At 40.9% G+C, this 26,161-nt stretch overlaps 1 protein-coding gene across 1 annotated transcript; it reads left to right on the plus strand.

The window, feature by feature from the left end:
- The first annotated feature begins 55 nt into the window (after nucleotides 1-55).
- On the plus strand, nucleotides 56-20,325 carry ERP27 (endoplasmic reticulum protein 27). Its single transcript, XM_028533201.2, has 7 exons — nucleotides 56-1,063; nucleotides 1,429-1,529; nucleotides 3,153-3,290; nucleotides 12,773-12,889; nucleotides 15,879-16,004; nucleotides 17,166-17,363; nucleotides 17,777-20,325. The coding sequence occupies exons 1-7, from the start codon at nucleotides 970-972 to the stop codon at nucleotides 17,822-17,824; spliced, it is 822 nt and encodes a 273-aa protein (XP_028389002.2). The 5' UTR covers nucleotides 56-969; the 3' UTR covers nucleotides 17,825-20,325.
- Nucleotides 20,326-26,161: the final 5,836 nt, after the last annotated feature.

The raw sequence follows: 26,161 nt of genomic DNA on the forward strand, positions 1-26,161 counted from the left end.
GAGTTTCCTCAGAGGGGGTCGGGTAGGGCGTAGTACAGGGGGCATTTACACCACTGGGAACAGCTCGGTTCCCCTGCTCCTGCAATGGGCAATGAACCTTCAAAATATGAATGGAAGAAAATCTCAATTTGTTTTATTTTATAGTATTATCATGCAACAGTCATTCCCAAGCTTGAGACCTGTGCATCGTACCACCTGTGGGAGCCTCTTGGAGACCCACAGGGACCTGGGGGCCAAATCAGACATTGTTTCTCTCCTGCTTAAGATTTTTCAATGAATTTCCATCACCTACCAGATAAAATTGAAGCTCCTATGTTGAGTCATAAGCCCCCCTGCAATCCGGCCCCAGCATGCCTTCCTGCCCATATTTACCATTTCCTTCCCTTTATAGTACTCAATTACTAATAATTCTCTCTCACACTACATTTGCATCTCTGGCTCATTATGTGAAACTCCCTTTCCATCTTTGTTGCCTAGCAAAGTTATTTACTCAGGACTCTGTTTGTCCATCCCCTGTAGAGGAAAAAAAAAACTTCACTAAACCCCACCACTGTCCTGAATGTCCTTACTCTGTACTCTCATAGCACCCTCTCAGTTTCTTGTTTTTTTAATTTTCCATTTTATGTTTAAACAATCAGTTTGTTTGTGCATTTTGCATATTAACAATCTAAGCTGGGAGAGGCTGGATCAGATTGAAGTTGTCTATCTGTACTGCTCAAGGCAAGGCCTGGCATGGAATATTTTTTTTTTTATTTAAATGAACTGACTTGACTTCCCTTGAGCTGGTTTGGCTCTGAGGCCCTGTCACTAAATTTGGTCTCTTATCTCAGAAGTTGAAGGTCCCCCTAGCGCCAGCTGCTAAGTTCCCAAAGGTCTGACAACACCACAGCCTATCAACCGCAGAGCGGGCTGCCCTGAACCTGAGTCCCGAAACACACAGTCAGGGGTTAGATCAGCAGCAGAAGAGCAATGGAAGCTATGTGGCCCAGATGCCTGTTTCTATTCTTTCTCCTCACGTGCGAGCTGTCCCCAGAGGTCGTTGCAGAAATTCAGGAATCCTCAGGTAAAACAAGCAAACAAACGTGGGTGACTCCAGGGTGGAAGTGTTGTCAAGAGAAGGGAAGGGAACAAGGGAGCACTCCGAATCCTTGTCCTCCAGACCTAGAAGATTTCCTGGGACATGCTGGATAAGCACCGGTGCTGCCTGGTGGGGAAGAGGGAATCTGGCATATCCTTCTGACAGAGGCCATACGGTGGGGTCACCCTCCATATGGTGGCAAAACAAATCATAAATAAAGCCTTGGAATGATCATAACTGCACCCCTAGAGCTCCTTGGCCTTCAAGTGAAGAGAAACAGGATGGAGCTGCTTCCTCTCCACTCAGTACCCTGATACCTTCTGCTTCCCTCTCACTGTCTCTCTGTGCAGACGATTCCCCTGCTCCCCAGGAACCTGTGCGGCTCACAGATGTCCCAGAGGCCATGGAGTTTATTGCTGCTGCTGAGGTGGCTCTCTTAGGCTTCTTCCAGGTTTGTCCACATGCCCTACTCATCATTCTCCCAAAGAACTGGAGCTTGGCCTCAAAGGAGACATGACAGTCGCCATCTAGCCAGGATGACACTACATTAGAAACCAAGGGGCTTAGAGTTTGCTCTCAGCTTTTTCATTTGAGAACTCTCGGTTATTTAGGTATTTCCCAGCTCTGAAGTATGTCTTTCTCAAAAGTTCTGAGACTCCTGGCTGGGTCTCCTCATTTGTGGTTGCTTTGAAACTTAAGCCAGTGTCTGATTGCTGGGTCAGCAGCCAGAGTAAGCCCAATTTCCGTCATCCAGGTGATGCATTGCCAGACAGGTAGCCCTTCAGTCTTCTGTCTCTTGGTTCTGAAATGTTAAAAAAGAATGATGTTTCATATATGGAAGGTGTTAGCCTCCATCTTCCAGGTTGACTGTCTGGCTAATGAAAGCAGCCATAAGTGAGCGAGCACCATTCTAGCACCTTCATCTTTATCTGGAGGTAACTTCCGGTGATACTCACAGCTGATCAAGCCCTTTCTCTCTCATTGCAGACCTCTGGTCAGTTTCCATTCATTAATTCCAACTCATCATCACCCTGCCATTCTGTGTACACAGCTGGAAATAGCTGTGATGAGATGTAAGTGGGGGAGGAAGAGAAGAGAGCACATTTTTCAGTGATGAGACAGATCTGAGGTGTAGACAAAAACAGCCACCCCTCAGAACAGCAGGGAGGGGCAAGGAGGTGGACATGGAACAGTGTGCAATAACTTAAAACAGCCACCAGATGCCGTCATTTGATCTGTGAGCAATTCCATTTTAAGGAACAAACTAAAAAAGAGGAAGCCTCGATTAACGAGATTAACGATTAGCCTCCGGTGAACTTCATGCATATTTTCAGATGAGCAAGGAGCCAGGCCCCTCTGCTTGAGCCCGGATGCAAGGCTAGCCTTCCTCCTTTCTATTTGCACATCTCCTTCAACCCAGAGAGGTGTCAGAGCAGAATATGTTCAGCCCTGATCATTACCTGGAGCTGCTGTGGGCAATGGTCCTACGACCCCAGGGAAAATTATGTCAGCTTGCTATATAATAAGGCCTCATCACTCAAAAGTGGCTCCCCTGCCCCCTGTTGCTCCAGAGTTGGAACAAGTCACAAACAGCATCCTTTCATGGACAATGCCTCTGGCTTACACACAGTAGAAGGAGGACTATTCTACATCTTGCACAAACTGTTGTTAACAAAATAAATAAGTTTCCATTTTAATTTCTTTTTTTTCTTTTGGCCCTTTTGATAACACTTTCTTATTTTGGCATTTCTTTTTGCCTACACAAATTGTTTCTAAAACATTTGCTTTCTTGGGTATGTTGCTGACAACACTGCCCAATTTTGCAGACCCTGTGATTTTGAGGCCCCTGTTGGCTACAAACAAACCATAGGTTCTATGGTAAGGCCAAAGAGGAGTCCCAGGCTTAGACACAATTTTGTAGTTACCAATTAACCCACTCAGCCTGGATATTACTTCACTGGACACTAAACCAAGCCTTTGATTTTTAGTGAGTGAGCACATTTCAACTCCCTATTCTGATTCCATGTCACCTTCCAAATAACCTCTGTGGGGTTTTCTTTCCCCTTGTTTTTAGGATTTAGAAATACCAGCAGTGTCCATATTCCGTGATGTGGTGCGAAAATTCCCAGACGTGGCATTTGGAATCAGCACCAGTCCCCAGGTTCTGGCCCACTACAACCTCACGGGAAACACCATTTCCCTCTTCCGTCTGGTAAGTCAGGTGGGCCACTAGAACCTTCACCTCGTTTTAGTTTACTTTATGTCGTGAACTCATAAACTTGTGAGACTAGAAAAGGTCTATGTCTTTACCACCAGTGATGATGCCGGAGTTGGGAACAATGATAATAAGGGTGATGGCTCAGCTCGGGCTTCCCATACAGATGCCGTCATGAAACGGAGGGCAGTCCGGACTGAGAGTCGGGCGATGAGATTTGTTGCTGACCAGTCATGTGACTTAAGCAGGTCACTTAACACTTCTTAACTCCAGTTTTTTCATCTGTAAAGTAAAACAGCTTGACCATATCATCTCTAAGATCCTTTTGAACTCTAAAATGCATATTTTCATTTCTTTGGGAGTTCGCTTACATTTAAACATGTATTAAACAACTGCTGTATGTTGTATGCCAGATATTAATAATAAAACGTGTTAAGCCTATCCTCTTCTCTCACACATCTTAAAGTACAGTAGAGATCATAAACATAATATACAAGTATCTAGAATACAAAGACTTTACAATGGATAAAGTGTTGTATGGTTTCCAAGGATAAAAGCAGTGTAGGTATTCTGACAAGAAAAATTTATTTTAAAAAAGGCAACTGAACTTGGATCTAAAAGATAGATAAAAATTTGGACAAGGTGGAAGAGAATTTGTGGCCAAACATAGGAAAAAAATGTAACTTAGGAAACAGTGATCAGGCCAATTTGACTGGATTTCATGATACATGTTTTGGGGAAATGAAATAAGACAAAGAGGCTTGATTGGAATCACATTGTGGAGAAATTTGAATAGCAGCTTGATAGGTTTTTGCTTCATTTGTTTGGCACAGGAGGGGCCCTAAATCCTTTAGATCAGGAGAGTGAGGCAAACAGAAATGTGTTATTGCAACACCATTTTGGCAGATGGGTGACATGGGTTGCCAAGGAAAAGGACAAGAGTGGAGAGAATTTTTGTCAGGTTGGCAAAACAGATCATGTGCTAAGGGTTACAGTAGAGAGGTTACAATAGAAAGTGAAGAAAAGGCAGGTGTTGCAAGGATTAGATATCAAGATGACAGAAAGGAGCAAAGCTTAAAGTCGGGGTGTCTAGGACTAGTGAGGGCCCATGCAGAAACAGGGGTGCTGTGGTGAGGAGTGAAGTCTGTATTATTGGTAGAGAATCTGGGTAAAGATGACCAGAGTCCCCTGGAAATGAGAAACTGAGCCAAAGATAAAGTTTCAAGATTTCCAGTTTGAATGTCCTTCCCCTTCTAGCCTTCATCCTATCGATCTGTTTCACTTCCTACCCAAACCTCTCTAACATGTATTTCATATTCAGTATCTCCAGCTTTCTTTAAGCTCTAAGTACCCTGCTACCTAGTCTACACTTTACACTCCATTAAAACTGCCTTCATCCAGGTCAGCACATGTCTGTATTTCCAAAGCCAACAGACACTTTTTAGGTCTCATTGCGCTAAACATCTCTGCCATGTCTGAGAAGCTGGCCACTTTTTTCTCTTTAGTCTCCCTTCCCTTGACTTCTAGGAGCCTACTTCTCCGGGTCCTCCTCTCTTTTCTTAGTCCGCTTGAGGCCTTCTGCCCCTCCATCTGCACTACCGCCTGACCCAGTGCTCTTCCCATCCAGGCTATAGACTCCAGGCCTCACGAAGGCAGAGACTGTCTGGTTCACTACTTCATCCACAGTGTCTGAAAAAGTGCCTACTAGGTGTCAGTTGCTCATTAAGTGTCCAAATAATTAATTAATTAAGTAAGTAAGTAGTGAATGGATAATCCTCAGGTAATATGATGCTATCTCATGTTTGACGATGAAGTGTTTGCTGAAGATTTGGAATGTTTTCACTCCAGCCTGGACCTCTGTCATAATTCAAATCCTCACTTGCTGGTTGAAAACACTCATAAACTCTACGGTTGTAACCCATTCAAAACTGAGTTTATCATCAGAACCTGCTCAATCATGTTTTTCCCTCTGAAACACTTGTTTACTGAATAGTCATGTTCCTCCAACGTCTCATTTTTTCTGATTGAATCTCCTGTCTCACTGAACCTATATGCTCTTTCCCTCTTTCTGTTTCCTTCTTCTATTCGACTCTTAGCAGCACTGGCATAGACGATTCCATAACTTCTTCACTGGGCTCCCTCTATGGCTTCACATGCAATTTTTAGATTGGTATCAAAATGATGAGTTTACATTGGAAATTTGATGATGGCACTCCTTCTTAAAACTTTTTAATGTTTCCCATTTCTTATAAGATCAAAATCAAGATGTTTAAACATATAACCTTCTATGGCCTGACCACCACCTGCTTCTCTATTACTTTTTCTGCACATTCCCACCCTGGGATTTGTCCTCTCCATACCCAGCTACACACAGTATGATGCACAATTCCACAGTGTCACACAGGCTACTCCTCTGCCTAGAACACGCCATCCTCGAGTCCCCCTCTCACTTAGCCTTACCCAGGTAGTCTGCCTCACATTCCAGTGAGTTGGGTGGGCACCTTACCCTTCACAAAGTCTCCCTGGAATCTCCAAAGTCTCCCTGGAATCTCCCTGGATTCTCCCTGGAATCTCCCTGGAATCTCCTTACCCTTCACAAAGTCTTCCTGGAATCTCCTGGAATCTCCCTGGAACTGGCCTCACTATTCCTCCAGATCTGCACATCTTTATCTCCATTTACCACTTTGGAGTGCAGGTCATGTACTTCTGTGTTGGTCCCACCTTAATCCCCACTGTTCAAGGGCAGAAACCATGACATCTGCTTGTTGTATTCTAAGGTCTACAATATGTCCCTAGTACCCAGAAGACACTCAGGAAGTGTTTGAGAAACTAACTCACCTCCAAAGGCATGGCTGCAGGTGCACGAGTCCCTTCAGCAGCCCTCTCCTCGCCTGGACAGCAGCTGTAGGTTTGGCTTTCACTCCAGTGAGAAAGGAAGAAATTGAGCTCCTCTGTGAAAGGCTTTGGTAAGAAAGATATGGAAGATTAGGTTAATGTTTTCCGTGTTACTGTTGAACCATTGGCAGTGACACTTCAACACGAAATTTCTAACCAGCTACAGTTCCATAGGTACTTCTTTCCCGGTTTGTTGTCTATAGATCTTATGAAGGCCTGATGTTAAAGTCTTAGTGCTACCAAGACTTTCCTGGGAAAGAAAGACAAGTGTTGTTGCTTCCAATGTCTCTACAGAGTTTTCAACCTCTAGTGGGTACATTAACTTTACTTGCAATTTATTCTCTATAAAGTCCTGGCGATGACTTCCCATAGCTGTTCACTCTCCTTTCACATCTGCTTTTTGTTTACCACTAGTGACAGACCTGCCCCGAATGAACTCTCAGGACCTCTGTGGACAGGACTATTTTGCGCCATACCCAAAACAAACTCACTGGTTCTTGCCCTAATCCATTAGCAGGTCTGGGAGAGATTCAACTTACGCCATGCCAGGTTTTAGATAAACAACTTTTTCTCAGTTTACACTTTCCAAGTTGAGTCCATATTCCAGCAGAATTGTTATTTAGTTGTTTGGAATAGCTCTTTTTTTTTAAAGGTAGTATCAACTAAAACTGTTATTTACAGTGGGAAATGAGAACTTGTTGCAATTTTCTGGTACTTACCTTCCTCTTAGATTTGGTTTGTTGTTTTTGTTTGTTTGTTTCATGCCTAATTTATAACAGGCACTATGCTGGGTGTTTTCATTATTTTACCATTTAATTCTCACAAGAATCTGATGAAATAACTATTGTTAGCCCTGCCTTATCAATAAGGAAACTAAAGTTCCATGAGGTTGATTCCGTTGTCCAAAGTCTCACAACTATGACTCAACCAACATTAGACAACATCTTGTGTCACTGACTCCAAAGCACACGTTGTCTATGACGCCATAGCAACTTTCTAAAGCACTTATCCCTGAAGAAAACCTTTGTTTTTACTCCTAGATTTTATCTACTCTCATGCCCCTCATTCTAAAGTCTGCTTTTTAAAACTTTCTCCTAAACCATTTCCCTATCCCACCGTCTCTACTCATCCAACCCTCGGGTTACTTCTCAAGATTTAACCTAGACATTACATATTTTGTCAATAAAATTTCAGAATTTAAACATGTAGAATTTTCAGCTTTAAGGACATATCTAGAGACAAAGGAAAATAATGATACATGAAAACATAACAAGACTCTAAGGGTTAACATGACTGACTGGATGCTTGAAATACTGGAGCATAAATATAAGAGACCAGCTAAAGCTCTATCTGTGGAATGCATCACTTTACAGAAATGATGCAAGTGGGTTAGATAGATATCATCAGGAAAATAATGCATGGAAAATGGAGCGATGGTAAGTTGTGTGTGACAGCCTGTCTGTTTTGTATGGCAGCTCATCTCTCGTGTGCATGACTGCAGGGAGACCCTGAACACCCACCAGCAGAACTCTTACTGTTGCCCCGACAGAGACACAGGCCTGGGTTGAATAAGCGTGAGCCTGTCCTAAATGGAATTTCAAATGTTACTTGAACATTACCCTGCTTTCGGTTTCCTCAATCATGTCTATTGTAAGAAATGTATTAGCCTAACTCTGATCCATTGGGGTAATAATAGAAACAGAGTAGAGGCAGTCTGTTATTCCCTTTACAGTTACTTGTTGGGTACTTATTGTAAGAAATGCACCTTGCCAAATAACCAGAAGAGACTAGTACATAAAAATGAAGTGATAATTAATGCAAGAATAAAATATGTCAAATTATTAAATATTTTTCTAAAGTATGTATTTACCCAATGTAATGTAAGCTAAGCAGCTTATTAAAAAATATTTTAAAAAGCCAGCAACATGAGGACATTTGCTTAGCAAATGACTTCTCAGTGCTATGCAAGTATTTAGCACTATAACTGTGGTGTAAACGAGGATGACTTCAATACTTTTTACAAAAAATTGGGTGGTTAACTAAAAGAAATACATAGGAATTGAAAGGAATATTGCTAAAATGCTACCAAAATTAACAGGAAAAAATGATTAAATCTATTGGTATAATATAAGTAGTGTCTAAAACATAAAGTAATTCATTTCAGACACTCTCAGAGAATTTCAAAATTATACTTTAAAGTGGAATTCCTCTGGTGTACTCTTTCTGCTTTTCATCTGATCCCTGTTTACTTGGAGAGAACAATAATATGCTATCTCCAGTTAAATTCTTTCCAAAAACTGGAAAAATACATAAATTTTTTTCCTCAAATCTTAGTTCTAGGGCCATATTTTCTTTCCCTTGCCTTATGCAAATAATTTCCATTACAGAACAGAGATTTCCTGTTCAAATGCTGTTTACAGAAACACTCCACATGTATGCTCCAAAGTGTATTCATTTAAGAAATAATGAAATAATCAGGCATGTTTCATTCAACAAAACACACAGGCTGGATAGACTTCAGGAGGGTGGTTTTTAACAAAGCTCTTTGCTTCCTAGAGAATGTTATCACGGAGCATCTTCTACCTCCAGTGCACTGCATTCGTTAGGTCCAGAAACACCTACAGTAACTGGTGTTTCCTGTTTTCCCTGTTCTGGGAAAAGTGAGGGACTGCCTGGAAATAGAGCCAGAGGGTGGGGCTCCTGCCCAGAGCACAGCTGTGTCAGCTGAGCTGCAGGCACCGGCCTGCGAGTTTCTAGAAAAATAATCAGGAAGTGTTCAGACATATTAAGTATTAAAAAGGCCCTAATTGTGATTATACTAATAATGGTTTTGATGGTGGAAATTAGCGAACACATAAGTATGAAAGACACATGCCAGCTGGCAACCCAAGCCTTACACAGCAAAGATCTGTGCGGCTTGTTTTGCTCCTCTCCTCACTCTTCCGACTTGGGGAGGGGAATGGTAGTGGGCTGGCCAAGGACTCCACCTAGGAAGACCTTTTCTCTTGCATTTGTATTTCTGCCTCAAGCCTTCTACTCAGAACTTTTGGAATTTCAAAACAATTAAATATACAAAGGGAGTTCACAGTTTAAAATATCCTATGGTTTTGATGAATTTTTTTCCAGATTGTTTTTTGAAATACAAACACTTTCTGTACCTCAGTACTTATTTGATAAATTCGAGTTGTGAAAACAGTCATCAAATAAAGTGATAAAATTTTTATGTCAGTGAATGTCAGCATGTCTGAGCCTCATATAGAAAGCACTCAACAAATAATTCGTAAACAAATGTATGGATTACAAAAAAATGACTAGATATACCAAGAATTAATAAAGCTACCATAAGGAGTACACTGAGCTTCTTGGAGGTCCACATTGCTTTTCACTAACCCAGTGGAAGCCCACCTTGAACACCTTAAACAATGGAGCCACTGTAGTGGTGACAATAAAGAACAATCTTGAACTGGATTTCTACTGTTCAGTGACTTTAAGTCACCTTTGCCTGAATTCCCTCATTCATAGACTAAAATGATACTTACCTTTGACTTTGCTGGGTAGACTGGAAGAAGGTTTCTGGGGGTAAAGGATAGTTCAGATCCATGGCAACATCTGATTGGGTAGAACCAATATGAGATAATAGATGTAAGGGAAAGAGGTTAAAGAGAGGTAAAGGGTTGGTGGCCCAAATGATAATAATGATATTTTAGGAAACAGACTTGTTCAGGACTAGCCCTGATAATTTTTATTCATAGACAAAGTTGTTATGGGTGACAGAAGCATTACCTTGTGTCTTGATGGCCACAAGTAGACTGGAGAAGATGAATGAGAAAATCTGGGCACAGTGGCCATACGAAGCTCTATCTTATATATCTGAGTATGGTGGAAAGGTCGTTCTAAAATGTAAACCTTGGATATTAAATTAGTTAACTAGACAATCCCTTCCACCAAAGGCAATTTTTTTAAAAGCTGGGCCCAAAATGACGGCTTTGAAGAATTATCAAGAGGGGGAAATGGCTAGACTAATATCTAGAAGATGGAAGAAACCCAAAAGGTAAACTCTGTGTGTATTAGGAATTTACTAGAAAATGTTAATAAAGAGCCAGAAAAGTAAATGTTGAAGTCCAGAACCCAGAAAAGGAAATAGGAGGTAAACCTTTTTCTCCACTTTAGACCCTAAAGAAAAATACACTCAAAATAAGGATAAACCAAGGGCTGCAGCTCAGACTTAAATCATCTCAATTCCTGAAATCTGATTAGGATTATCATATATGAATATAAAAATATATACACACATACACTTGCATACATATATAATTATATATAATCACATATATAATCTACTCTTAGCCATATCATATATAATAGCTGACCCTCAAAGAAAAAGAAAAAAATCTTAAATCAGAAAAAAGAAATTACCTTCAAAGTAATCTCAAAGGGGTAATGCCAAGGTTCACAAATGACTTTTCAATAGAAAAAGTGTAATGCAGAATTTAAACAATTCTGTCTTACAAAATTAAGAGATAATAACTGTCAACTTAGAATTCTACCCCTAACAAAAATAACCTCCAAAAGTAAAGGTGAGCAACCTAGATGCCCATCAGTAAATGAATGGATCAAAAAATTATGGCACATTTACACAATGGAATTCTATGCAGCAGAAAGAAAGAAGGAGCTCCTACCCTTTGCAACATCTTGGATAGAGCTGGAGAACATTATGCTAAGCGAAACAAGCCAGGCAGTGAAAGACAAATACCACATGATATCACCTTTAACAGGAACCTAAACAACAAAACAAAGAAACAAGCAAAATATAACCAAAGACACTGAAATAGAGGACAGGCTGACAGTGACCAGAGGGGAGAGAAGAGGGAATTTCAGGGGAGAATGGGAAGGGTTTACAGGAACAAATTTAAAGGACACAGGGACAAAAACTAGGGGGGGGTGGTAATGGGAGGGAAGTGGAGAGGGTTGGGTGGGTGGGTTGGATTGAGAGTAAAAGGGAGAAAACTGTACTTTAACAATGATTAAAACAAAAAAATTTTAAAAAGGGGAAAAAAAAGTAACGGTGAAACAAAGATATCTGAAACAACCAAACTGAGAGACTGTCACCCAGCAGAACTGATTCATGCTAAAGGTAGTTCTAGGCAGAGGGAAAAATTCCAGATAGAAGCTCAAAAATACAAAAAAAAAATGAAAGCAAACAAAAATGTAAGTATGGGCATAAATGTAAATGTATGTTGACCCTATAACAACAATAAGAATGTCTTGTGAGATTTAGAATTAAAACACAGAACAGTAATAGCTTCTAAGTCTTAAGCGTGGGCCAGGGAATGGACTTATGAGGAGGCAAACTGTATTAGAATATTCTAATGTCTACATTGCCCAAGAAAGAGTTAAAATGACCAATTCATGTTAGATTCGGATAAGTAAAGAATGCATGTTATATAATCCTTAAGAAAATAATTAAAGCCTCTGTAACTTCTAAGTACATAAAGGGAAAGAACAAATAATACAAAGTATTCAATCAATTTAAAATAGGCTGAAAAAAATTGTTAAAGGACTTCGGAACAGGCAGAGCCAATGGAAAATGCATATTTAATTAAATATTACTAAGTACATTACAAAAATAACAGATTAAAGAACAGATTACCAGACTGGATTTAAAAATATAACAATGTGCTTTTCATAAGAGATGCATTATTTTAAAACATAACAACACAGAGACACAAGTAAAATATGAAGATAAGAAGACAGAGATATACTGTGCAAATGCTTCCAAAAGAAAGCTGGAATAAGTATATTACCATTAGACAAAGTAGTCTTTGAGGCAACAAGCATCCTTAGAAATAAAGAATGACACTTCCAAATGATAAACTTGCAATGGTCCAGAAGATTTAAGAATTCTAAATTTGCATTTATCTAATATATCACCTGAGACTATAGAGCCAGAACAACTGACAGAACTATAAGAAAAATGGTTGAATCTACAATCATACTGGAATATTATAAGATTCTTCTTTCATAGAATGAGCTGGTTTTAAAAGTCAACAAGAATATAATAAAATTAAAAATGTGACCACATGTGCACATAGAGAATACTTCATTCAAAAACTGTATAAACTATACATAGTTTTAAGGACACAAATAACATATATAGGAGGTGACAAAAGATATAAAATGTAAAAATTAGGCTAGAAATTAATAACAAGAAAAGTTTAGAGAAGAAATAAGAACAGAAATTTAAAAACACTTTGAACTGAATGATGAGGTAATCTACATATAGAAGTTATGGATACATTTTTAGCCTTCTAAGAGAGACACCACTTTCTGAAGGCATTTCTGCTCTTCCTGAGATAACATGTGGGCCTGTGATGAAACTTGCCACATCCTGTGGGTCATGTCTGTCCACTTCTCTGTGCCCCACGGGACGGCGTGTTCCTCAAGGGCAGGGAACATTTCCTATTTACCTTTCTCTGTTTGGAGTTCCAGTCAGTGCCTGACACATGGTAGATAGTTCAGAAACATTTGCCAATGAATGAATAAAGACAGAGCAGTGACAATTGCATTATTTTTGTGTTATTCAGGTGGATAACGAACAACTGGATTTAGTGAGTGAAGCCATTGAAAACATTGATGCCAACAAATTAAGCCGTTTCATTGAGATCAACAGTCTCCGCCTGGTGACAGAGTACAATCCTGCGGTAAATAGCCCCGCCTCCAGCCCCTGAAGTCCCTGTGTCAGGGAGGATGCTTATCCTCATGGCAGAGATCCTTGCCCCCAGGAGCTCTGATCCTTCCATCAGTACTAACAGTATCTGTGGTTAATTGAACACCTGAGTTGTTTATCTTGTCATTCTTGCTGCAGCCTTTAAGGTTGATGAACTTTGTCCCTATTCAACAAAGAAACAGAATCAGGAAAGTTAAATGACCTATCATGTGACTAGTAAGAAAGAGCCATAATGCAACATTAAGGTGACTGATTCAAAAACTCCTGAGTTTTGCTGCTTGACAGTGATCCAGGAGGGCAGCCCTGTTCCCAGCAATGCTCTAGAGCATGCTTCTCAAACAACAGCGCAATCGATGCTGAAGGCCCATTGTTTCCCGAAAGCATTGGGAACCAATGCTTTTATAAAAAGCAGTAAAATACATCAATAGACAAAAAAATCTAAAAAAAAATAAAGCCTACTGATCACGTACTTGGATGTCACAGCTACATAAAATTTCTATGGAAAATTTTAGGCACTTTTTCCCAGTGCCTCGTAGCTAACAATTGCAGGTCTGGCTCCACCTGCACACACCTAGACCCTCCAGGTGAGTCAGCTTTCTTTCCAGGTTTGCCTTCTTTTAGCGTTGCCTGCTGTATGCAGCCTAGGTAAGGCGTTGTTGGTCTTCTTGTCCTGATGATCTTCTGGCCTTCTGACACTCCACAGCTTATAGAATTACCTTAGATAGCCCACCTTTTATTTTTCCTGACAGAAATCACAGAGTGATGGGGTATTAATTTCCAGTGATCTCCATTAGCTCAGAGTTGCTATGCATTCTCTAATAACAGTATTTTATTTGCATGCATATCATGATTTTTAGAGATGACAACTCCCTTTCCTACCATATTCTCTTCGAATCTTTACATTGATTTTTTTGAGGTAGAAGTAAGGAAATTATTGTGCCCATTTTATAGAAAACATTCAAGATCCAACTGACTTATTTAAGATCACACAGTTAATAGAAAAGGCATAATTGAAGGCGGAAAATTGAACTCATCATGCATTAGTTCACATTGTCTATTTCCATTTGACAGGACAGGAAATAGGAGGGCAGAAAAGCAAAATAATTTCCTCAAAGCCATGTGACTGGGAATTTGAGCTTCAGAGACAGCCCTCTCTGCACTTGTCCGTTCTTTTTTTCATGACTGGTCTGTCTGACTGAATCCTGTGATTTTTCCATTGCCCTACCAGCCTTCAATAGAAAACACCCCTGTTGACTAAATTCCTGTCCACTCCTCACACCATGTTTGTCTCTGTGGAGTGGCGACTCCATTTCCACTTTTGCTAAGATTTCAAACACATGCAACCTGGGGGTATTGGCAGAGATCATTGAAAAGGCATTTTTTCTCCTAGACCATCGCTATTTTCATCATTGTGTCTACCAGGCACCCAAGAGTGCATGTGGAACCAGAAAGGCTGATTTTATGGTCCCTGGGTTTACCGTCTCAGGGCCCTGGAGTTCTGCAGCCTAAGGCAGGGGCAAGAACTGGCCCAAGTCCTTATGCTCAGTCCATCTCTATTTTACAGAACAATGACATTTTTTTAAAGTTTTATGTTAGTAGTGAAGATAAATAACCTCAAAAAGAATTAAATAAGAATTTCTTTAGAGAAGCAAGTTCAACTTTTATTATGACTTCATTTCCCCAAGGTGATACTTGTCTCACTCAGAGACCTGCCCCCACTAAAGAGCTATTTCTCAGATACTCCTGGGGCAGAGGTTTGCACCAGAAGCAACTGGGCAGAAACTCACAGGCAAGCATTTGGCCTGCTGTGCACTTTGAATGCACACACTCAATCCTTGGCTTCCAGGCAAAGAATCAGGCTGTGTCTATTAGGATTAAACTAATCACTTCTGACACGTCTAATCCCTTCTGCTAAAACAATAGTAACTTTTAACTTCTTAGCTTCAGTTTCTTGACTCTTCTGAAGAATTATCCTCATGTCTACTTTAGGAGGGCAGATACATGCTTTAAATTCAACTAGCAGAATCTAATCAAACAAGAGGCAATTATTTAACATACAGCGTCCTGAACTTAAAATCTTAGAACTAGTTTTAAACTACTGGGAGGAACAATGGGGAAAGAACCCACTGGATCCTTGCCTGCATGGTGGCCAAGAGAGCTAGAGGGTCTCCACAGAGCGATGTAGACATCTTGATATGTGTACTGCATCCAGTGGAGAGTATTTTAAAGGTGACTGAAATTTAAACATGTAAGAATAAATACACAATTTTTCATAAATCAATTCCAGGTTTTGGGGGCCCCCCTCATATTTGTTGTCTATTGATATATAACAGATTATGTTAACACATAACAGATTATGTTATGTGTCAATATAGCAGCCTAAAACAGTAAAAATTGATTACATGCAGTTTCTGTGGGTCAACAGTTCGGGAGTAGCTAGGAGAGGTACTTCTGATCTTGGCCCCTTGTGAGGTTACAGTCATCGGTCAGGGAGGCAATGTCATCTGAAGGTATGACTGGGGCTGGAGAATCTGCTTCCAGGATGGCTCGATCACATGATTGGCAAGTCAGTGCTGGCTGTTAATAGGAGGCCTTAGTCCTTTGCCATGTGACTCTTTCCAACACTGGGACTAGTCTTCCCTGGAATGAGTGATGTAAGAGAGAGCAAGGCAGAAACCACAGTGCCTCTTATGGCTGCCCCTTGGAAGTCACACTCCATCATTTCTGCCTTATCTCACTGGTTACTCCATTCGTCCCTACTCCGTGTGGGGAAAAGAGGTCAACGCAGCATGAAAACCAGAGGGTGAGCCTTACTGAAAGGCATCTGAGAGGCTAGTTACCACCGTGTTATGGGTGAACAGCTCTCATTCACGTTGCACTCTACCTAGTCACTGGGTCACCACTAATGGGGATTTTTTCTCCCTCTCTCTTTCACTCCGTTATAATCCATTTCAACTTGCCAGACTGTGATTGGCCTATTTAATAGCATGGTTCCGGTTCATCTTCTCCTGATGATGAACAAGGCCTCTCCCGAGTATGAAGAAAGCATGCACAGCTACCAGAAGGCAGCTAAGCTCTTCCAGGGGAAGGTAAGTCTGGCTTGGGAGATACCCTTTTGAAAACTCAGTACCAGCGCAGTAGAAAAAGAAAAATGGGGCTAAGGGAGTGACATAGATAAGGAAAACTTATATGGTTAAGAGATAAACCAAGAACTGGGACATGCTAAATCACATTACTCTGATTTAAAATTAAAGATATGTAGTTTGTACTATTCAAGGCCTGTATAATTATGTCTTCCATTAGTGGTAAAGTCTGTTACTTTTTTCCTACATGGACAAGTGAAGACAAAACAGAGACTCAAAGATACTGAAAATAAAAATTACCTATTCATTACGATGTTTTTCTTCTTGCCCTAGTCTTTTAAAGTTTTAGACATCAGGACCTGTTTCTAATATGAAACACCTATCATGCCTAACAAATGTTCAGTACCTGGTGGCTAAGGGACAATAAATAAATAAATACATATATACATACATACATACTCCCTTCCTTGTGTAGTCCCACTTGATATCACCGAACAGTAAAACTTCGACAACTTCAAGGTTACTGCGTTGAACTAAGTTACCTGTTCAATGATAACTACCTGGTGATAAAATAAGCTGACTTTCTGGTGGCTGTTTTCATAACACTATAAGTAGTCAGTGTTGCTAAATTTAGATAATTCTGTAACCACAATATTATAAGAAGATTTCTACTTTAGGTGGAAGGTTTGATTTAATAATACAGAATAGTTAACATTTGTGAAGCACTCACTGTGTGCTAGAAACTATACTAGAAATACTAAATGCATCCTCTCATTTAATCTCCAACAAAAGCCCATTTCACCCATGAGAACACTGAGTCTCAGAGAGGCTAAGTAATGTGCTCAGAGTCACTCAGCTAAATAGTACCAGAAGCAAAATTTAAAATTTATTCTCTGCTTTTAACCATTAGGCTCTACTTACTTAATCACTAAAGGTTACCACTAGTCTCTTCCAATTTCCCTGTTCTTGAAATTAAATCACCCTGACCGAAGGGATAATATACCTAAGCAACGCAAAGCACGCACACACTCATTCTGGTCCAGCCGAGAGGTAAATTGTGTGGCACAAACCACAAATTTGGTCTGAGTCAACTGCCACAATTACAAGATGTCTCTTCCCCCCAGGACCTCAGATAGATCTCTCTCTTTCAAACCTCTTCACCTGCAGATTCTTTTCATTCTGGTGGACAGTGGTATAAAGGAAAATGGGAAGGTGATATCATATTTCAAACTAAAGACGTCTGAACTGCCCGCTTTGGCGATTTACCGGACGTTCGATGAGGAGTGGGATACACTGCCCACGGCAGAAGTGTCAGTAGAGCTTGTGCAAAACTTCTGTGATGGATTCCTAAAAGGGAACGGGCCGGTGAGTGTGAGACTGCGGGGAAGGCAAGTGGAGTTCTCTCCTCTCTATGTCCCTGTTATTTCCTTGTGAATAAAAATTCTTTGGCTCCACTGGATTCTATTAAGAGCAAAGGTATATGAGAACATGGTTGATGGAGCCTGGATGCTCGTTAGGATATAGTCATCAGAATAGAACTACAAAAGCATTTTTGAAAAGGTCTTGTTTATTGAAAGGAGCTGAATTGGGGATTTCACCGTACTGAGTACAATATCCATGGGAAACAAATCCAATTCCATAGAAAGAGTTCATGACATAAAAATTCCAGGTAGATTTGGAACTTCCAGCGTTAACAAAATAGCTCAGTTTTCTAATCTTAGAGCTCAAAAAACAAGACTGGACTCCAAATCTAAATACCATGCCATGATGTCTTTCAGAGAGAAAATGATGAATCAGAAGAAAAGACTCAAAAGGTGGAACTCTGAATTCTCTCTGGTGCTTCTGCATGCCACCCAGTGTCTACTTTACGCTGAAAACAGAGGGGCAACCCAAACTCAGACCCACTAAACAACAAAACCATCTGGCCCTGCACACACACGCAACCCCATTTCGTTCCTTAAGATCTCATTTACTCTCCTTGCGCTTTCTTTTAATTTGCCTACATGCTCTCACTACCCATCCAATTTTCTCTTACTCATGCGTACCACGCAGGCCTATACACTGCAGTACCACCAAACCACCACTGGATGGAGGCTTCAAGAGAAGTATATGATACAGCTGTGAAGAAAAGACAGGCCTCGAAGGAAATGTTCTGATTTATCATTTCATATTGTATTTGGACACTGCACGTGACTTACACATAACATAGTTTCTTCTCTATTAGTGTTACTTCAGGGTTGAAACTCTAGTTTCTTCATAAGTACATGTCCTCCCTCTCATTCGGGGCCAAGATCAAAAGGATGGTTTTAAACTCCTTTCTGGAATGGTCTTTTTGCCAGAAGTCAAATGATGTTCCTAAGGTCCTGAACTCAACAGAAACAGACCAAGTAAAAACTAAATGCTTGGTTAGCATTCCTAACTCCCCATGTATATCCACAAGTGCGCAATAAAAGGCCATAATGTTATAAGAAAAGACTGGCATCTCTCTGCAAACCTTTTGTAAATACCCAGCTGCCCAACTAAGCAGTGGGGACCTCACCCTTCGGTGCCCACTGTCAGTCAGGCTACAAGCCACTAATTTGTTATTGTTCACTCCGTGGGTGGGATGGGAGGTGGGTAGAGACCATCCTGTGCGAGAATTAGTGTAAAGATAGCCAAATTGCTCAGAATCAAATCAGGTAACAGGTTAGGGAAGAGGTAGGAGGAGGGGAGCACTTGGCCTTGGGGCAGGCTAGTGCTGACTCAGCCCAGATTATTGCAGGTGAGGTGTGCAATCCAGCCCTTTGTGGGAGGGAGGGCTTGGCCAAGTGTCTCTGGCTCATAGGCTGTTACTGTCCACACACAAATGCTACATTGTTCCCAGGAGGCCCTTGGCTCAGAAGGAAAGTGCCTAAGTGCTCAAGAGCTAAAAAACCACAGCGTACACCTAAGGACTGGTCCAAGCAAGGAACAGAGTGTGAAAGACTTAGTTGTTCCCTTTAGCCTCTGAGCTGGGAGTCAGCAGCTGGCAAGGACACTGAAAGCAGCTGTGTAAGGCACACCTCTCTGCAACCTGAGACGGGCGGATTCTGAGCAGACCATCCAGTCTATCCACCCGGCTGCAGAAAACCACCCAAACAGTCTCTTGCTCGAGGCTGAAAAATACTCCAAGGGTAGCACATCCCAGAAGCCTCCCTTTGATCCTGTAAACCAGAGCTGTTGACATTTACAGTCAGGAAATTCTTCCTGATATCCAGCTGAGGACCCCCAGCCACACCAGCTTATTTCTTCTCACCCACACTCCGGGAAATTCTTAGCAGCTGCCAATCACCATCTCCAGGCAGCAACTGGACACTCGCTGGTTGCCTTCAAGCCTCCTTATCCAGTCTTCTTTTCTCCATGCTCACAACCCAACGCTTTAACCAATGTATTTTTAATTTCCAAATTATTTGATTTACTTTATTATGTTTTGCTCTTCCCTCTTTCTCAGCTTTGCCTCCTTCTTGCTTAAAACAGTGAAATTCCAAACTGTCGTACCAATTTGGTAAATACTAATGACTAAATCTCGATGAGTTGTGTTTTGTTCAATACTGGGTTAATTTTTCCATTATTGTATTTGAAGTGTTCTCCCCAATAACTAAGGTCAACACTGACTACATAGGTTTTAATATCTTAACTGTGTATTGTGCTGCTTGGTGGCATTCAATAACAATTTTATTATAGATTGTCTTTTGCATGCTTACTTTTTATCTTTACAATATTGAATTTAAGTATTCCTTCTCGGTTTGAGTTTTATCCAAACCACAAGGTATTTTTTTCCTGTCTCCTTCATAGCTGGTCCTGTTCTTTGTAGCTCTGGGGCCTCGTGACCAAAGAATGGAATTTCTTCAAAAAGAAAATTTGTGAAAGTTCTAATTCATTCACTAAAGATCAGGCTTCATATTATAAACTTCTGTCATTTATAGATTTTTCTCTACCATTTGGTAATATCTTCTTAAAACTCCACATTCATTTACCAAGGCTGTTTATTGTTGAAATATCTAGATATACCTCAGCTATATTTTACTGTGGACTCATTTATTGGCCCTGGTTGGAAAGACTGCCATACATTTTCTTCCAAGTATAAAGGAAATGGAGATGTTATGCAAGGAAACTTTGCAAAAAGATTTTGGAAGGTTTGGAAGGCCGTGATAGGAGGAAGGAGTGGGAGCAGGACCTGAGTCAGAGGAGTGCCAGGAGAGCTTTTGTGTTTGAGTCTCACCTCTTCGGTGATCTTGAGCAAATCACTTTGTGTCTTTGAACTTTAGTCATTCAGAATAATACAATAATTCATAGCGAGGGTGTTTTTTTTAGATCCCAGGGTGATAATACATATTAAATAAAGACTGCCATTGCATTTTTAAAATTTAATACTCTACTGTCTTCTCTGAGTAAAAGTCATTTCTCCAATGTCGAAAATTATGGAAAAGAGTCTTTCTTAGGGACCTCAAAAGAATTAGCAGGGGAGACTTCACACTTGAGATAACAGAAGTATTTGAGATAACTTTTAAAACATAGGTATTATTATTTTTATTATTAGTATTATTATTCGGGTATGGTGAGGCCAACAGATCAGGAGGCAATTGCCACTAAAAAGGTAGTTTGTTACAGGTCTCAAGAGGAGGGAAGCTGTTACGCCACACAGGGCCACATGAGGAAACACCAGCGTTGCTCAGGAGGCAGGAGGAACAAAGAGAAGATATGGAACTTTACTGTGGTTACCATAGAAAGAAGCACGCAAGGCAGGGTAAGCAAGATTGGCTGGTTTGAATAATTTCAGCAGGGTCTGAGGCATAAGAGCTGTCCCGAGTTTTCTGGAACCTGGCCCTGGGGTGATTAGGGCACATGGATGATCACCCAGGTGAGCCCTGTGAGAGTTTAGCAAAGGAGGTGGTTGGAATATGGGCTCCGGATTGGTGGGTTTGCATATGAGAGACACTCAAGCAGGTGAGTTGTTGACTCTCTAGGAACTGGCTAACCCTAGGCATAGCAATCTCTCCAGCCTCATAAGGCCCTGATGTCAAAGCATCAGAAGTGCATAGTTAATAGAATATTCTAACAACAACCAGTCATGGGATTCCTCTCCCAACTCATTTAGTTTGGTCATGGAAGAAAGGAAGGTATGCTGTTTCTTATCAAGCCTCTGTTAATATACATACACCTGGGGTAGGTAGAGGTAGGATGGGTACTAAGTGGTGTATTGAGAGAGTTTATTTACTCGTTCACTCATTTAAATATTTAGTAATCAGCTACATGTGTGCCCGGCCAAACTGCCTCCTAAGAGCGCAAAGCTGGCTTCGGGCGTGAGCTGTTACAGAACTCGGAAGTTTCTGGTGTAGTGACAATAGGCAGCATGGAAACTATCAGACTGATTCTGGGTCACGGAGAGAGAACAGCAGAACAGGGAAAGCGGGATAAAGAAGAAGGATGCTGAAGAGAGGGGCAGACAGGAAGCTGGCAGTGGGCTGAGGAGGCCCCAGACTTGGGGAAGAGAAACCACAAAGGGAAAGAGTCTATCACAGACCACTAGAGGCTCATCATGAACAAACTTTGTTTCACAACTGAGTTTGGAACCAGCCCTATTTATTTCACTTTTCTGAAGGAGTGCGGAAGACGGGGGCAGCCTAGGTAAACAGGGCTCACTTCCTCACACAGCCACGTCAAAACTGCAACTGCACTACAGAACACCATTATTCAGAACCACCAGAAATCGATCTTAAAGAATGTGACTTATTCAACAGAGAAAAATAAAATAGGAAGTGGGATGTATCAGGCTCACACTCCTAATTATGGTATTTTTACATGGAGAAACGTAGGGAACAGAAAAAAGAGAAAGTTAAAAACTTCTTTTGAGTTTCAAACCTTTGAATAAAAGGTACACTAGAAATCCAAGAAATAAATTAATTTTAAAAATCATATCTCTGTAAATTTGAAGAAGCTACGCTCTCCTCCAAACCATGTCTAAGAGAAGCCAGTGTGTCATTCTTTTCTTTCCATTCTGCAAGCAGAGGTCATTGTTTCTGCGGGTTTAACAATGAAACATCTGAGTCACACCAGCAGTGGAAGTGAGGGAGAATGGAGTGTTAAAGCATTAAGCTACTTATATAGCTTAATCCCTATAGCTTGTTATGAAAAGGTGTGTGGAATCCAGACTTTAAAGCTTTAATATCCAAAAAAATGTGCTTAGTCTTAATAGCAGGATTTAATTTCTACATTAGGCCCTGTGGTCTTAATATGGTAATGTGGTATTAGTTAAGTCTCAAGGGAGAAAAAAAATAGATGCGATTTGACATCATTCTAGTGACAGTGAAGTAAGAGTTTTAAAATTAACAAACATGTTATATGAGACGTCGTGTGTCTCAGGAAGAGGACTCTGAGACTAAGTTTCCTTGCAGGAAGCTTAATGGGGAGCACTCTGGGAACCTGTGGGGAAAGGAAGAAAGTAGCATGAAGCAGAAGGAAAGTAGCATGGGCAGTAATGTAGTCACAACAAAAGCTCAGATTTTCCCGTGAGGACATTTGGTGCTGACGTGTCCTTGCAGAGCTGTCCCAAACTGGAGCATGGAGGCCAGGGCTTCATATCCCCACACCAAAGGCTGTCCACAGCAAAGGTGCATGAACCCCTCAGCAAAGGGCAATCTCTGGGTTGGAGGTTGATGAGTGGGACTTAGCTAAGCCACTGTCCTCTCTCCACACACCCAGCAGCAGCGGTGTGTGTAGTCTGAATATGTTTGTGTGTCTCCAAAATTCACCTGTTAAATCCTAATGCCCAATATAATGGTATTAGGAGGTAGGGCTCCTGGGAGGGGATTAGGTCCTGAGAGTGGTGTCCTCATGACTCATGCACAGGACTGGTGCCTTTATAAAAGAAACCTCAGAGGGAGTCCTTCCCTTTCTACCACGTGAGAACACAGTTAGAAGTCTGTAACCCAGAAGAGGCTTTCCCTCCTGACCATGCTGGCCACCTGATCTCAAACTTCCAACCTACATAACTGTGAAAAATAAATTTCTGTTGTGTATAAGCCACTCAGTCTGTGATATTTTTTTACAGAAGCCCAAACATGTCTTCTTTCAGGCTACTGTAATCACTGCATCAATTCTATGCAAAAGAATGAGGAAAGAATAAGTTCATTTTATCAAATGAAAACATGTAGCACCTTTATGGAACTGGGGTTAAAAGAGAAAATATGCCTATGTTAGCTCCACAGTAAAAATTAGAGTAGGTTTCCACGGACAGTACCGAGCACTCATTCTCAGTCATTCACTCTTTCATCCCTTCGTCGAGCATTTACTGAGTACCTCTACAATGAGATCAAGATGTGTCAGGAAACAGAACTGAGCCTTCCCATCCTCAGTCATCTGGTTCTCCAGTAAAGGAGAAATATGAAGTATGAAGTTCGCCCAGACTTTGAGGAATGATAGGCAAACTTGGGAGTTCCCTGGGCAAGATATGAAATCAGCACCTGTACACAGAGGGCAAGAAGAGATTAAAAAAGAGAGGCAGACAACTTCAGATTGGTAGGTGGAAGTTTTATTAAGCAAAGAAACATATGTGTCTTTTTTTTATTCTCAGAGTATGTTTATTAAAGCTGGAGACAGTGAAACAAGGAAGGGCTTAGGATGGGAGAAGCAACAGAAAAGGGACTAGGTGGGGCTGCTTTGGTTCTCTAAACATGTAGGAAAGACATGAACCAAGGAGGGGCTGCTGTCTGCTCACTGGAGCATCAGATAAAAGGGGGCCTTGGAGACAGGCTTGGGGTTTAGCCAGGATGAGCTGCCACTGCCCATTGCTCCCCTTGTTGCAAGTCTCGGGGGTACCTTAGAGTTTAGGAAATGCACAGCTGTAGGGGGAGAAGAGGAAAAAGGGAAAGACATGGGTGTGCTCACGGAAGTGGGAGCATGCCCTGGGGACCTTCATTTTGAGGGTTTTTAAAGGCTGGGAGCTTCAGGGAGGTTCCCTGCCTTGGGTGGTCACAAGATGAGTAGATCTCCGCATCCATCCACCACAGTCTAAAAAGTTTGTATAGAGGCCATAACTAAGTTCAATCATGTATTCTTTCCAGACGGTCTCAACAAATACCTTACTCTCTCAAGGCTCTGTCCTTGAAACAGCTACTACTACAGGAAATTGTGGTCAGCAAGTACATCCTAAGGACAGGGAAGAGAGTGAGGAGGCTCTAATTGCCCAGGTCCAACTCACGGGTCATGTCCTCTCAATGAGTTCTTCCAACATTGTCTGAATTTCTAATGTACTTTGTAGATATTCAAGTATTTTAATGATGATGATGATGATATGTAATCAATAAAGAAAAAGCAAAGGCTTGAGTAGTAATTTGTGAGTGAGTAAAAACTGACATTAGATTTAACTCTAACTTCTGATTGTAACCCTTATTTATACTGACTAAATTTCATGGACCCTGTCACATCTCTTGTTAAATATCATTGCCTTTTATAGCCAGAGTGAACAGTGCCTTTTCTTCCTGTCTCCACTGCCTGCTATGGTTTTATTCCTTTCCTACCAATTGACGACCTTGGTCTCTGCTCCTTCCTCCAGCTTCACCTCTTCTGAGGATGTCACCCCAGGTCACTACTCGGGGCAGAACTGAAGCAGGTTGAGTTATGGTATGAAGGCCAAGCACAAAGGGGTGTGGTCAGGGAAGGAAGTATCTGAAGGGAATTGACTACATCTTAAATAGTATATTAAAAGTTCCGGTCCTGACCTGCAACATCTACCTTTTACCCCCAAAGGGCACTCCACCACACTTTGGCAAACATGCCACAAAATAAAAATGGGAAAAGCTCATTTGTGATTTAACCCAGACCTGCATCCTCCCTTGGACTGACTCATCCTGCGCACTCCACGTGCTCTCTTCCCTTCACACCACTAATGATATGCCAGGGCTGGAGAAGGGAAGGGGCTAAGTCAGTCAACAAATGGAAAAGCTAGGTGTTCATGTGCAGACATGTGGTTTGTGGTAAGGTATTTACATGATTGTGAAATGCAAGAATGGTACATGCCAATAATGTGATGTTGATTTTCAAGGTGAGAGTTGAAAGACAGAGAATCATCACTGTGCTGAGGCCAGCTGCTATTTGGAAAACAGTAGCCAGTGAGTTTAAAGCTGAATATAGCTATGGAACCCCAAGTAACTGCTAAAATACCAAGTTACTAAGGACTACAGTTTTAGAACTGGCATCAGCTTATGATCCACCAGCTCTTCTTCTACCTCCTCATTTTCCAATTTGCTAAATTATAGAATAGTCAAGTTTATCAGAGTTTCCTCAAGGAGAAAGTCACGATTTTCCAATTTGTGTGATTCTAATTACCTCTTAGTATCTTAGCATAGCCATTTCCGAAAAGCTCAAGTCACAACACACAATTTTCACATAGTTTTCAAAATGTCTAGTTTGAAACACAATGTTTTCAAGTTCCAAGGAGAGAGAGAAACTCTAACAATAAACTTAAAAGGACTTTGTTGCTAGATAACTAATGAATGACTGAGGAAAGCTGTGATAACCATTAAGTAGAACCTTGAAAGAGATGCATCTGGAAGAGGACATATATTAGTTATAGTTCTTAGTCACCAAAAACACAATAGAACCTAAAGCACAGCAAATGTTTTTCTGTTTTTAGAACTAATATAATTTCTCATGCACCTCTACAAATTCTTGACCATGTTTTTGTAAGAGACATACTCCTTGAATAAACAAACACTCAAAAATCCCTCAAGATAAAAGTTGAGGTTTTTTTTTCCTGTGAAGAGATGAAGTTTCTAACATCTGATCAAAGTGGTCACAGTTGTATGAAGGGAAAAACTCCAAAGGACTAGGAAATCTCCTAAAGAAAGTCACTTCTCCAAGCAACTCTGCCTTCCTTTAGAGTTATTTCTCTGCTTAGCACATAAAAGACTGTCATAAAGTTTCCTTTCTTTAAGAGATCCTGTCTTCTGTGCTATCGTAGTAAAATGATTGTCCATTGGAAGAGTCTGGCACAGAGTACCGCTCATCACAAAAAGGTTGTGAAAGGACCTGTCTCTTTAGACATGGAGAGTTCAATTTTAAAACAGTGGGATCCAGAAAAGAAATAGCTCTTACAATTCCAAATGTCAAGCATCTCTTCAGACTTAACCCAAACAAATGAACTA

Source organism: Phyllostomus discolor, chromosome 2, assembly GCF_004126475.2.
Source record: "Phyllostomus discolor isolate MPI-MPIP mPhyDis1 chromosome 2, mPhyDis1.pri.v3, whole genome shotgun sequence".
NCBI lineage: Eukaryota > Metazoa > Chordata > Mammalia > Chiroptera > Phyllostomidae > Phyllostomus > Phyllostomus discolor.